Here is a 14,991-nt window from a genome sequence, read left to right as displayed (position 1 = left end):
TTGATTCTTATGGAAATGTGTAAGATGGTAAAATGTTTATTTCCCACACTCAACTTAGTGGACATAGAGCCACATATTTTTTTTACTATATAACTATGTTCTTTGTCCTAGCTGGAGACATAATCATTAGAGATGAGCGAACAGTAAAATGTTCGAGGTTTGATATTTGTTTCGAGTAGCCCCTCAATATTCGACTACTCAAATCGAATATCGAACCCTATTATAGTCTATGGGGGGAAAATGCTCGTTTCAGGGGTAGGCAACGTTCGATCAAATTATACTTACCAAGTCCACGAGTGAGGGTCGGGCTGGATCTTCCGAGAAGTCTTCTCCTTGCAGCATCCCCGTGGCATCTTCCGGCTCTAAATTCACTCTGTCAGGCATCGGGCCTGGGCAGAGCCGACTGCGCATGCCTGCACTACAAGCGGGCATGCGCAGTCGGCTCTGCCCAGGCCCGATGCCTGGCAGAGTGAATTCAGAGCTGGAAGATGCCGCAGGGAAGCTGCACGGAGAAGACTTCTAAAGGTAGGAGAAGAACCAGCGTTGATTGGCCAACTGTATAGCATTCGGCCAATCAATGCTGGTTCTGCATCGAACTTTTACATTGGAATAGTGAGTGGTACTCGATCGAGTATGAGTATTTCGAATACCGTAGTATTCGATCAAATACCTACTCGATCGAATACTACTCGCTCATCTCTAATAATCATTCTCTGCAAAAAAAATAAAGAAATACTGTACAATAGAAAGAAATCACATGACTGCTGCAGACAGGCAGAAAAAGGAAAATTTGCAGTTCTGCATATACTAAACATGGACTCAGTGCAAGGAAAGAATAGTCATTGGCCATGGAAATTCCTTTAATGCTTGTATATCAATCCATGTGGGAGCCACAACCAAATAATGATATAGGATTACGTCAAATATTTTCCACACTTGAATAATCCAGTATTTCTATATTACCTGATATCACTCTCTCTGACTCTCTTCTCATCCAAATCTTCAATAAACTTTTCCCCTTTCATCCAGTAAATTAGAGGGCTGACATCCCCACTGTAGCCGAAGAAAGCTCTGCAGGTTAGATTGGCGAAGCTGCCTGTTGGAGAAAAACAAAAGAAACATAAACCTATAAATTGTTTCCGTTACCTAATCTTAAAGAACCTGGAATCCTAGAAAGCAGACATTGATCACAGTAATACATTAGATAAATGAACTCTAGCACTTTCCGAGGTGTTGACTATTTTAAGCTTTCCGCTTTTTCCAGTATGAGCTAAATTGAAGATTAAAGACTCCTTCCACCGACAATAAATAACATTTCCTTACGTCCTTATTGAAGAATACATTGCCTCTGCTGTTATACTGTTTGGTAGTGATGTGTTTGTTAATAGAAGGTAATGCAAAGTTACCCCTGAAAGTGAAGGCTACTAAAGTGCCGTAGTGAAAGAAATCAGGCACAGAATAGTAAGGTGTCTCTTTTATTAACTGTGGGAACCTATAATGTATTATGTATGTCATTGTATCAGTCTGCTCACGTTATCGAGAAATGTGAAAGTCCTGTATTGGTGGCAGTCAATGAGCAAGGACCTGGAGAATCAGATTAGACCGGCATTGGACTTAATATCCTGCCCCTTTGGCTTCTAGCTTTCCCCGAGCAATTTTCATGGCAGTTCAATTTACATCAATAGAACTGTAAGCAAGGTGCAGACATTTAGCCTGTATAGCTGCACAGGAGCCCGGAAGGGAAAAGGAACCACTTGCTTAAAACAAATATCCTGATCCTCTTACCTTCTCCTTCCCCACAAGTCTCTTATTCACATCCAGTACAAGTAAATATCAGTTAGAAAATAATCTGCATTTGTATATCCACAGCATGTTCATTATGTTGGGGAAATCCACAATAAAATCTGCAGCTAAATTCACGTGTAAAGCTACATCTACACTGCTATCATCTGCCTGTTGTTCTGATCCCTCATAGGTAAACTACCATCTTTGCAACTGAACCATTCACTCTAAAGTTAAAACTAACGGGAGGTTATCCATCTGCATCACTCATTCTGCCATTGTTTCAATTTGCTGTTCTGGACGTATGATGAATAAGAACAACAGAATGGCTACAGTGTGAACATAGCCTAACGTGCAGATTGTGAAGATTCAGATTAAGGGGACCCACAATGACACTGTTGCCCCATTGTGTGTACAAAACTGACTTGAACTGATCAAAGAAAGGGAAACTTTGCCTTGACAAGGCACAAAAACTTTTTTTCTGCAAAATAAGCAATTTTTTAAATATTGGAATTGTAATTGCAAATTATATAATATAATATAGTAATTTATACCTTGTGTTATAAAAAGTCTACTTTACACCTAAATGCCAAAGTATCTTAAAAATCAATTTGCAAAGTTGGTCTTCACGTCATATACTATAGGGACTTTTTTGGGTGATGCATTTGTTTGTTTCTTGATAAAATTGACTTGTAGAAAATAGGGTTATGTGAAAAAGAAGCATTTATTTTATTAAAAATCTATGGAGAACAATAAATAGCGAAAATTAATACGATTTAGTGTATTTTAGTAAAGGAGATAGATTGGGGTCAGAAAAATGCCAGTCAGGGCAACATGGTGGCTCAGTGGCTAGCATTGCAGCACTGGAGTCCTGAGCTCAAATCCCACCAGGAACAACAGATGCAAGGAGTTTTTATGTTCTCCCCGTGTTTTCATGGATTTCCTCCCATTCTACAAAAACATACTTATAGGAGAAAAAAAAAGTACATTGTGATCCCTATATGGGGCTCACAATCTACATAAAAAAAGAAAATAAAAATACCAGTCCTACATAAACATAGGATATGGGTCATGGTAATCACTCCTAAGCTATTGCTTTATTAAAAAGGACCTTTCACCACTCAACTCAATTTCTCAGTATCTGTTAATAGCTGCCACGACACTGATTCCAGCATAGTAGGAATTTTCTCTCTAGCCCCCACCATTCCTGAGTAACAAATGCTAGTTTCAGTGACTGATGTGCTATTTAATCTCTGTAATGTCAGAAAGGGCCGTGTCAGATAGGGGCATGATTCAGAGCTCCAGAGACAGCCAGTGTCAGAGCTCAAAATCACACCCTTTATCTACTCCTGCCTGACACCACCCTCAGACATCATAAATAACAGCACTGATTGCTTGGGAATGGTGGGGGCTAGAGAAAAATAATCCAACTGTACCAGAATCAGTAGAGCAACACCTATTAACAGATACTAAGAACCTTAGTCAGTGGAGGCGGCGAAAGGTCCTCTTTAAACAGCTACTCTATATGCAATACAGATGTTTAGTTTATATATTGTAATAGGTGTCATTAATAAGAACAATTTGGCAGCATAATAGAATAGAATTTGAAAAATGAAACCTGAAATATACTAGTAGAGAAAAAAAAAATTACAGATTCAAGCACCGTAACATTTTTACTATCCTGTTGAATATTTAATTATCTTTGCTCCATAAAACCCAATCAGTTAACACATTATTGTATATGAGAGATGAGATGATTGATAACCAGAATGTACAATTTAATGTTTTCAGAGATAAAATGAAGTATCTTAGCCTTAATTTGATTTATGCCCCCTCCCCATAATGAGATAGGGTTTGTGTAAGCTGTTAAGAGGGTCTGACTGTAATAAGTTAACTTAAGAGGTAGCAAATATAACTAACAAAGCTAATGTACAATTCAGACTGAATGCTGTAGTTAAGTATTTGCCTGATCGCCGCTTGGTTATAGATGATTAATCTCTATCCATAAACAATTATTACTTTCAGGAACTGCAGTTTATAGTCATGGCTTTTAAGAGTGATAGAAGAACAGTAATCGGTAATAACAGTAAATGCTAAGTACTAAACGGCTACACATAAAAATATAGCAAATTCAAAAACCGTCATTTTTGCAAAAAAATTAGTTTGTGTTTGCTTATGTAATATTTGGGAATATTCAAATATATAATGTCTTAATGCAATTTTAATTACATGAGATGAAATGTAATGCAAGCGGCACATAAAGCATTTATGGATCAGAGAATATGAAGCTTGCCAGGAGACCCAGACTCCTTATTGAGGGACCACTGTCTCACTCCAGGACTGCTGTCCTCTTATGTAATCATGCGGGATAGTAGTCCTGGATACTGTTAGCCCAGAACTCTGGGCAGAGTGTAATCCAGGAAATTTGGATGATATAAAGTATGCAACTCCCCATGTGCAGCGACCCTAAGTCTAAGGACCCACGTGACCTGGGGATTTAGACAGTTTGGAGGGATTTCCACTGTAGACTATCTGGTTCAATTATATCTATAGGGAAACCATAGCATTTGCGTAGGAATAATTGACATGCTGTGATTTCCATTTTGGAAATCTCTGTATGTCCGCAGTACATTTTGTAACGCAAAGTGGGGATCCACGGTGTTTACGCCACATTGGACCCTGGCCTAAAGGTACTATATACATTAGGTTAAAATAATTAAAATCTAATGAATAAATGATTATTTTGTGTACCTATTGCCATATTATTATTATTATTATTATTGTTTATTTATATAGCACCATTAATTCCATGGTGCTTTACATTTGGGGGTTACATACAATACTCAAAATATACAGGTAGATATAATACTAACAGTGACCGACTGGCACAGTGGGGTAGAGGGCCCTGCCCGCGAGGGCTTACAATCTATGAGCGAGGGCTTACAATCTATGTTGTTTTGCATACATATTTTAGTCCATATTGGCCATTACTGTTGTCCAAACTGGCCATATATGTCCCCAGACAAAAGACAAACAATCTTTCTGTGAATTTTCTAAATTAAATCTTTAAAGAAAAAAGATCTTGTGGGCAAACATCTCTCACCTAAACACCCTGGATGAAAATTTCAAATGTAGTTTCTAGCCGACCTCTTATCCAGGTGATAATGGTGTCAATGCTCAACTAAAATGATGCGTAGTTGCTAGATGCCACCCAATGAACATTTACAGTGGTGTAACTAAAGTCTTGTGGGCCCCGCTGCAATCTTTCTTCTGGGGCCCCCTACCTCACCCCTACGGCGAATTCTTTATAGTGATGGTTACGGGTGCCAAAGAGATTACTAAACCTTAGTGTGGTTGGGGTAATCTGTGCGTCTCCTTGGCTTATGGGCCAGAATGAAGCTACAATCTCAATACTGATGCCAGTGCTTATGAGCCCACTAAGACTCCTGGGCCTTGGTGCGACTGCACCCTCTGCACCCCCTCAAGTTACACCCCTGAACAATCAGTATAGTTAAAATCTGTCTTCGCTAACTTAGCTTAATGTGTATGGACACCATAAATAGTCTGCTAATCTTTACAGAAGTCTATTCTAGAAGTCAGAAGTGTATATCATGATAATATAATAATAATACATTTTATTTATATAGCACCAACATATTCAGCATATATATATGTATATATATTTATATATATAATATATATATTATTTTCTTTGTTATGTCCTGTACATAAACTGTGAAAAAATACAGGACTCTCCTAAACCACCAACTAAAAACTAAAAGTGACTGAAGCATCCTACCTAAGACAAGTAAAATTCCATTATATGAAAATTGTGCCTGAAGACAAAATACACAAGAATAAAACCATACAAAACAAACTGTTATATACAGATCGAAAGGCTCCAAAAGCTTCAAGGGATTTTTTTTTCTTATCAGATTTATTACAGCCTTTTCCCTCACAATTGCATGTGGGAAATACTTTGGTCCCTAAGTATTGAGATAATGTTCCATTTTGTTCCAGATGAATATGACATTTTTTATGTTGTGTTTTGTAAGCCTTATTTCCAGCTGTGATTTGATTGTTCTTATATGCCACTAGAGGACATTGTTTGGCTTCAAATGCTCTGTGAGAACAGGGGATAAAAACACAACTGCATACAGGGAGTGTCAGCATCCGAAGGCTCTGCTCGTCGGAATTAGCAAATATCGAATGCTTTGTGCTCAAGTAAAATGTCATTTTGTACGGCCATTCCAAATTACATTTGCGCCATTAGTCATACATGTTAGGGTACATTGTAATCTGCAGCACTGTTCTTTATTTGCAATTCCCTGGCGACAATATGGTCTGTTGTTTTATGCAACATAATAATATCCATACTAATGTTCCTTTAATTATTCTCCAAAGACGTTGTTGTGTGAAAGATGTGCTATAAGCTGTATTCCAAAAATTCACGGCTGGCAAATGGCACATTTGTTTTATCTATGATCATTTTATTTATTTATAATCATCTATCTATCTATCTATCTATCTATCTATCTATCTATCTATCTATCTATCTATCTCCTATCTATCATAATTACTTGATGGGACCCACCTCTGGGACCCGCACCTATCTCTAGATCTTCACATTGATGGCTTCAAAAAAGTCTTATGTTCCTTTTTAGAGATAAATAGCATTGATTCTTGTGGAAATGCATACAATGTCATGCCCTTCCCCATCCCCTGGTTGACTTTGATGGACATATTTTTCTTTTTAACCATAAAACTACATAACCTGTTAAAGTGGTTGCCATATCCAGGCAGAGAAGAAATGGATAGGTGGCTGTGCATGTCAGTAACTCACTTAATTTTCTACTATAGGAGCCATGGAAACATAAGGTGAATAGACATGAATAGACTTTTACTGTATGCCAAGTGCCCACTATAACCAATTGGCACTTTCCTGGCACTTTCCTCCATCATCACCAATCTAATGTGATAGATAGAGAATTGCTATGTACTGTATTATAGATTGGATAGATTGAGCTACAAGAACTGCAACTGAAGCAAGGGAGGGGTGGAATTTGTATTACAATTGGGAAGTAAGTGAGTGTTTAAGATGGAGATGGAAGGAGGAATAACTGAATGACACATCAGTCATATTGAACCACAGAAATTAAAGGAGGGCCACTTTTTAAAACACCTACGTTGGGCACTAAAAAGAGCTTGTTCTGTTCTTGCTTTAACTGCACATGCATGAATTTTATTAGTGTCTTAGCAAATGACTGATGACTCAATTTACAAGATTTATCACCTAAATGGTTAATTAAATGACCTCACTTGTTGAGCTGCATGAGTCTCATGTATCAGAGCCCTCACTGAAGGAAGGGCCAGAGGTGAGAATAATGCAAAGGTTTCTTATGTGTCTTCTCCATCATCACCAATCTTTTCGTGATAAGCCATGCCCCCAACCTGTGTACCCCTTTAACTCTAACCATTCCTGCTGAGTAATAGTGCCCTTATTCCGTCCTCTAAGGACCCCACACAGTATAAGGTCCCCTAAGTGGCTTCACATAGTATAATGTCCCCTAAGTGGTCTGCACAAAGTATAATGCCTCCTCAATTGTCCCCAGACAATTTAATGTGTAATCAGGGGTATACACACAATATAATGCCCCTTAGTGAACTCAACACAGTGCATTCACCCATTATGGCCCTCACACTTTTATTATTATTTTTTTTTCTCATTATTTTTACAGCACCATTGATTCTATGGATATCTACACATGAAAATGGTTTACATATATAATACAAAATAAGAACAATAAATTAAATGAATCATATTGTTTGTTCCCTTATGAAATATACTGCACTCTCAATGGCCCATCACACAGTAAAATGCCTCCCCAGTGGACCATTACACACTACTATACATGCCTGCATCAAACAGCACTAGTTGAGGCCTGAATGGTGGACCACAGAGTTTATGGCTCTGTGTTCCACCATTATATTCCTGAGGACACGATAGAATTGAAATCAGCACCCATTGCCCATTCAGCACCTGAAATGTGGGACTGTCCGCTAAATTCAGGGTGGCTGAAAATGGCCCCTTTCTGCCATAGGGTCTGGTGCAGGTGTATTGTTTGCCCTATGGTTAAAGTGGCCATCCATATTAAGATGGTTGTTTCTGCAATCTGATTTCCCAACCCTCATGAGTGACCGATGTTCCTACTGTATCTATGCAATTGCATATTCCAAGTTCCCTAACTAGTTCATCTCAAAGGTAGGTAGAGGCAATTTAGTAGATTTTGAAAGACTCTTGCTAAGGCCTAAAATATTGTAAGATAAATGATGATATCATGTTTGGAACCTTTTCTATTCACATGCTTTATAAGAATAGAACAACAAAAATAACAGAAATGCCAGATCAATGTCATTCACTGTCTATAATAGTACATAAGATTTCAGTCATTGAGTCTAAGAGACAAAATAATGCATCATGCTGTGGTATTTCGTCTGTATATTGTATGTGATGAAATCCTAGCTTTTCCCATTGCATTACAATAGCATCCTGCAGAGCAGTGGCGTAACTACCTCGGTAGCAGTGGTAGCATCTGCCACAGGGCCCGACACCTTAGGGGGCCCGGGCCCCCTCACTAGTTAGTATGCCAAAAAAATAAACAATAAATTTAACTTTTTGAGATCCGTGGCCACCTGAGGTGTCGGGATCCGGGTGGTGGAGAGTCTCAGCGTGCATCCTGACAGTGGGGGAGGGGCAGAGACATCGTGAAGGAAGAAGATAGAGCCGGGGAATGGAGTGAGCAGCACTGAGGACTTATGGAGAGTTAGTTCAGACTGATGAGTTTAACCCATGTGTGCAGGGCAGGCTGTCAGCACACAGTACTGTGCTGGCAGCTGCCTGCTGCCAGGGATGAAGGGGTTATTACAGTACATAATACTATGTTACAGGGGCCACTATAGGGCATAATACTGTGTGCAGGGGCCACTATAGGGCATAATACTTTTTGCAGGGGCCACTATAGGGTATAATACTCTATAAAGGAGCCACTATAGGGTTTAATACTGTATACAGGATCCACTATAGGGTATAATACTGTGTACATGGGCCACTATAGGGTATAATACTGTGTACAGGGGCCACTATGGGGCATAATAGTGCCTGCAGGAATGCGGGGGAAAAGGCGTGGTCGATCGGGGTCTTTGGAGGGGGGCCCCATGTCAAAGGTTCGCCACGAGGCCCCACTATTCCTAGTTACGCCACTACTGCAGAGGAAGTGTTTCCACATTGGTTGCTTTCTTTGAATTTGCTTATTGAAAACCAGTGGCAAACTAGCACATATTCAGACTGCTCTATGAATAACTTTATAGATAACAATTCAAGCATGACAAGTTTTGCCAAAATGACTGCCACAACTGAATAAAAAAAAAAAATGCCAACAATTTCAAAATGTAAACAGTTGCTGGGGTTCTCCACTTTCAGACCAATATTAGGTGACCAAAGTTATTGTTTTTATAAGTTGAAAAATTTTCCCATATACTTTCTAGATTTCTGCTTGCTTTCATTCATTCGGTTTACTGTAAGTGGATAAAAATAAGTCCATGGTCATGTCATGTACAGTCCATGGTCATGTGATGTACAGTCCATGGTCATGTGATGTACACACACGCGCAAAGCTCGTTACCAGGCAGATGTCTGATTACTGTGCTGTGACTGTAACGAGCTGTGCACCTGTTTGTCCATCACATGACCATGGACTGTATATCACATGACCATGAACTTTATATCACATGACCATGGACTGTATATCACATGATCATGGACTGATTTTTTTTTTTCCCCCCACTGGCAGTAAGCATAATAAATCTAAGCAACAAAAGATCTAGCAAACTGTGAGGAATTGATACAGAAAGTATATAGGAAAATTGTACTTTTTATTATACATACAATAAGATTTTTTGCCCCTCATTATTGGTCCTTTAGGTTCTGATTTATTGTATTACCTAGTCTATATTTTTTTTATATATATAATATCAATACTATATATACATATATATATATATATATATATATATATATATATATATATATACACACACTCACCGGCCACTTTATTAGGTACACCATGCTAGTAACGGGTTGGACCCCCTTTTGCCTTCAGAACTGCCTCAATTCTTCGTGGCATAGATACAACAAGGTGCTGGAAGCATTCCTCAGAGATTTTGGTCCATATTGACATGATGGCATCACACAGTTGCCGCAGATTTGTCGGCTGCACATCCATGATGCGAATCTCCCGTTCCACCACATCCCAAAGATGCTCTATTGGATTGAGATCTGGTGACTGTGGAGGCCATTGGAGTACAGTGAACTCATTGTCATGTTCAAGAAACCAGTCTGAGATGATTACAGCTTTATGACATGGCGCATTATCCTGCTGAAAGTAGCCATCAGATGTTGGGTGCATTGTGGTCATAAAGGGATGGACATGATCAGCAACAATACTCAGGTAGGCTTTGGCATTGCAACGATGCTCAATTGGTACCAAGGGGCCCAAAGAGTGCCAAGAAAATATTCCCCACACCATGACACCACCACCACCAGCCTGAACCGTTGATACAAGGCAGGATGGATCCATGCTTTCATGTTGTTGACGCCAAATTCTGACCCTACCATCCGAATGTCGCAGCAGAAATCGAGACTCATCAGACCAGGCAACGTTTTTCCAATCTTCAATTGTCCAATTTCGATGAGCTTGTGCAAATTGTAGCCTCAGTTTCCTGTTCTTAGCTGAAAGGAGTGGCACCCGGTGTGGTCTTCTGCTGCTGTAGCCCTTCTGCCTCAAAGTTCGACGTACTGTGCGTTCAGAGATGCTCTTCTGGCTACCTTGGTTGTAACGGGTGGCTATTTGAGTCACTGTTGCCTTTCTATCAGCTCGAACCAGTCTGGCTATTCTCCTCTGACCTCTGGCATCAACAACGCATTTCCGCCCACAGAACTGCCGCTCACTGGATGTTTGTCTTTTTCGGACCATTCTCTGTAAACCCTAGAGATGGTTGTGCGCGAAAATCCCAGTAGATCAGTAGTTTCTGAAATACTCAGACCAGCCCTTCTGGCGCCAACAACCATGCCACGTTCAAAGGCACTCAAATCACCTTTCTTCCCCATACTGATGCTCGGTTTGAACTGCAGGAGATTGTCTTGACCATGTCTACATGCCTAAATGCACTGAGTTGCCGCCATGTGATTGGCTGATTAGAAATTAAGTGTTAACGAGCAGTTGGACAGGTGTACCTAATAAAGTGGCCGGTGAGTGTATATATATATATATATATATATATATATATATATATATATATATATTATTTTTTTTAACCTAAAACAGTATTTGAATACCAGAAAGGCATAGAAATACTTCTAAGTGTTAGTTTATCATGGATGGGAATGCCTTTTATTTCCCAACCAGTCTTCTTGAAGTACCAGGGAGGATGTTATAGTTTCCTATCTTCTCTATTTCTAACATGAAAGTCAGAGTAATTATAACATTAAACCGTAATAGGATTTTGAAATGAAACGTTGTTAACAATTATAGCAATCTGTTCTAATAACTCTTCTACTTTTTGACCTCAGAAATCACTTCATAACATAATAATCGGGTCTAACTGCTCCTTGGGTCCAGCCGTTTATAGAAATTAACATAGCAATTACTACTCGCACACATGGGACAGCTATTTAGGTGCCAGTTTCAAGATGGTAAACTAGATAATGTACTGTTACCATCTGTACCAGTTCACATTGTCAGATGAATCTTCTTTATCTTACGCACTATTGCAGGAAGCTGTGTTCCAACAATATGTATGATGTATAGTTAGCATGTTTCCAAGCCAGAAGTACAGTATGATGCATCACATGCAGATGGAAATTAAAGCCTTATCATATACAAAAAGAATTAAACATGCATTGGGGATACTGATATAATTATATGGATTTAAGGAAAGGAGAAAGACAGAATTTTTATTGTTTTTATGAATGTGATTTTTTTTTTCAGTTTCAGGACATAAGAGTTATATAACGTGCATCTTTTAGGAAGCTTTTGTGACTTGTGTAACGGAGCTGAAATTGCCACAATGTGACACTATAGCTCCGCTGCAATATAAAAGACTGATCCCTCAGCAGGTGATTCCCCTGATGAGCCCCTGACCAGAGTTGGTTCCCAGACCCCCCAGGCGAGTGGTGCACAGCACAGTACACTCTCTGTATTAGGTATATATAGGCAGCATACAGCATTTCAAATAGCCTATGTATGTGTATAATAGATATAGAGACAGGTCGACCAGTTTTCTTCCTTAGGGTAAACTGACACAGAGATTTTTGGTCATGATTTTGAGGCCGCATCTGCCTCAAAATCCTGAAAAAAAAGACGTCTTTTTTCCAGGAGCCATTTTTTCCGGCTCCCGGAATAAAGAAGCGAGATGTTCATTCTTCAGGCCGTTTCACCTGGTGATTCAGATTGAAGACACTCCCTCCTCCAGATTAGGCCCATTCATTGGGCCTAATCCAGAGCGGAGTGCGCAGCTGGATTCCGCTGCAGTGCACTGGCTTTCAGTCGCAACTACTGAGTTTTTGGTCCGGAAACTGAGGCGACCTCTGCTTCAGGTTCTGGACCAAATTACTCTGTGTGAACTCTCTATTGGGAGGCTTTTTTTTTTTGGAGGCTGATTTTGAGGTGTTTTCTTGACCAAATTCCTGATCAAAAAAATCCATGTGAACTCAACCTTACTGGGACAACCTTGTCAATTTCATTGCGAGGCCCAAATCACCAGTCATCTTACAGCACCCTGCTGCTGACTAAGGGCTGTTACTTTGTGGGTACATATCCCAGTACACAGCACAGAGATCCCTTTTTGAGGGCCAGAGTCAGTCAGTAGGCCACTACAAATAAAAGAAAGTGTGTTGGTGTAGGTTTAGTATTTTGTGACTGGGGTCAGGTAATATTTGAATATACTGTAGCTGTATAGTGAACCCCCTTTTTTTGCCAGTGGACTCTGGGCACTAAGTCTGATACTATGTACATCAATTCAAAATGGAAAAGTGTTGGAATAATGCATATTTGTTTATATGAAAGGCAACAACTACTACTGCTGTATTATATGAGACATTCTGTCTGTGTTCATATTGTTAAGTTGTTAAAGTTCTGCTGAAAAAACCTCACTCACAGATAGAATGTTCCTCCCCTTCTTCCTGTGTCTCTCGCTCTCTCCCTCCACATGTCTTGGCTGCAGGTGTTGCTGCAGTGTCTCCACAGAACTGGATTCTATAACAAGTTGTAAGCTGTTTGTTGTGCTAAATAAACGCACATTATCTGCTACTGAAGTGAGACTAGGTGAGAGTTAATCCGCTGCTGACAAAAAGAGGGAACTAAACATAATGGAGTAAAATTGTCACTTAAAGGTACCCATTATGTGGTGTGCATGGACCATCAAGGCAACACAAATGATTCTTATTTACACAGTGGCTGAGCCCATGGTCTTGAGCTATATTCTGCATCAAAATCAGCTTCAGATTCTGCCTAAGTCTCCCAATGAAGTACTTTTTCAGAATCAGCAACAAAATCAGTCCCCAAAATCTGCTTCTAAGGGTGAGTTCATACTGAGTTTTTTGGTCTGGATTTTGATGCGGAATGCGCTTCAGAATCCGACTCCAAAAAACGCCTCTCATTGACTTCCATGGGAGCCATTCACTTCTTTTTTTTCTGCGAGCGGGAACAAATAAAGCAAAAAAAGAAGCAAGTTTCCCCTTGTTGCGGATTCCACGGCTGAATCAGCTGCAGGTGTCTGCGGCACGACACTCCTTCCTGACTAGGCCCATTCATTTGGGCCTAATCCAGAGCAGAATGCTGTGACTAGATGCCGGTTCACTTCACCAGGCATACAGTCGTGGCTATCCGTGGGAGGCGTTTTTTGGAGTGGATTGTGAGGCGGATTCCCACATCAAAATCCGCTTAAAAACTCCATGTGAACTCAGCCTAAGAAGAAGTTTCCCTACTTATAAATTCAACATCAAATTCTTCTGTTTGAACCAGCCATAGGGAAGAAACTCTGCAGCTCCATCCCCCCACCCACCTTCCTGCACTCTAGTTAAAAAATGATTTCCATCTCAGCACATTGCTGCCAAAATGGGAATAACCGGCTGCAAGTCTCATCTGCAGAGTAGAATTTATGGAAATGGGAAAGTGCTTTTGTGCAACACGGTTCCTGCAACTGCCAACAGGAGCCACAGTAAGGGTATGTTCATATGGTGGAAAAGGTGGCGGAAACCTTTTCCGCCTTGTGAACTTTCTGTGCAGCTAGCCGCGAACGGATGCAGTATTGGCATTCCGTCACGGTATCCTGCTCCTGTTGAGGCCTGAATGAATGGGCCTAAACAGGTGCGTGTCTCGAGCCACAGATGCTGACTCAGTTGTGGAATCTGCAGCAAGATAGGTTCAAAAATACATTTTTATACCCTATTAGGGAAGTCTGATTTAATATGGGGGATTTAAGATTCTCATCTCTTGATCACAGTGAAGAAACGATCAGATCAAATTCTGTTTTTGAAAATCTGACCTATCCTGCATTACATAGCAAGCCATTTATTGTGTAATATGAAATGTCACCAGTGGTGGCACTGCAGGGAAACCTAACATTTACTGGCAGATTTCATTGTTATACCTAATTGCTAGGAGTTCCAGTAATTGTTGAAGGACCCTTCTATCAAGTAGGGCTTTTCCAAAACAAAGAACCCCTATAACTACTTGCTGACTATCCATTGACCTTATATATCTGAGTGGCTGAGGGATAATATCTGCATGACATTGTGTAGCTGCAGTAACAAGGAGCTGGCTATTAGTGACAGCCAGACTCCCCATGATTATTATAGTCCCTGCTTTCTCAATAGCTGTATATCAATGAGTGAATGAGAGCTGTGTATACAGCCATGGGAACTGCCATGATGTCAGCTGGTGGCTCCTTTAGGAACTGCTGGGTCCTAGGGGACCTAGTTCAGCTGTGCAGTAAGGAGGCCGTATTCCTCCTGTAACTGGGGCTAATATATCAACCCCAGTTACAATAAAGTAAGCAAATTTTGTTCAATGGACAACTTTTTAAATCTACCCAATATCTTAAATTTGAAATCTACACTTTGTAGACCTTTTGATTTCGACCATCGTATAA

The 14,991-nt window shown here is 40.0% G+C and overlaps 1 protein-coding gene across 2 annotated transcripts in view; it reads right to left on the bottom strand.

Annotated features, from left to right (window-relative positions):
- IL1RAPL1 (interleukin 1 receptor accessory protein like 1) overlaps positions 1-14,991 on the bottom strand; it is a 1,300,731-nt gene that overhangs the window by 48,074 nt on the left and 1,237,666 nt on the right. For both annotated transcript variants that reach the window (XM_075263837.1, XM_075263838.1), the window contains exon 7: positions 964-1,096. In XM_075263837.1, coding sequence (XP_075119938.1) covers positions 964-1,096 — 133 coding nt within the window. The remainder of the gene's footprint in view (positions 1-963; positions 1,097-14,991) is intronic.

This window comes from Leptodactylus fuscus, chromosome 2 (assembly GCF_031893055.1).
Source record: "Leptodactylus fuscus isolate aLepFus1 chromosome 2, aLepFus1.hap2, whole genome shotgun sequence".
In the NCBI taxonomy this organism is placed as follows: Eukaryota; Metazoa; Chordata; class Amphibia; order Anura; family Leptodactylidae; genus Leptodactylus; species Leptodactylus fuscus.
Note: the sequence above shows the minus strand (reverse complement) of the source record. Positions and strands in the feature narration are given on the sequence as shown.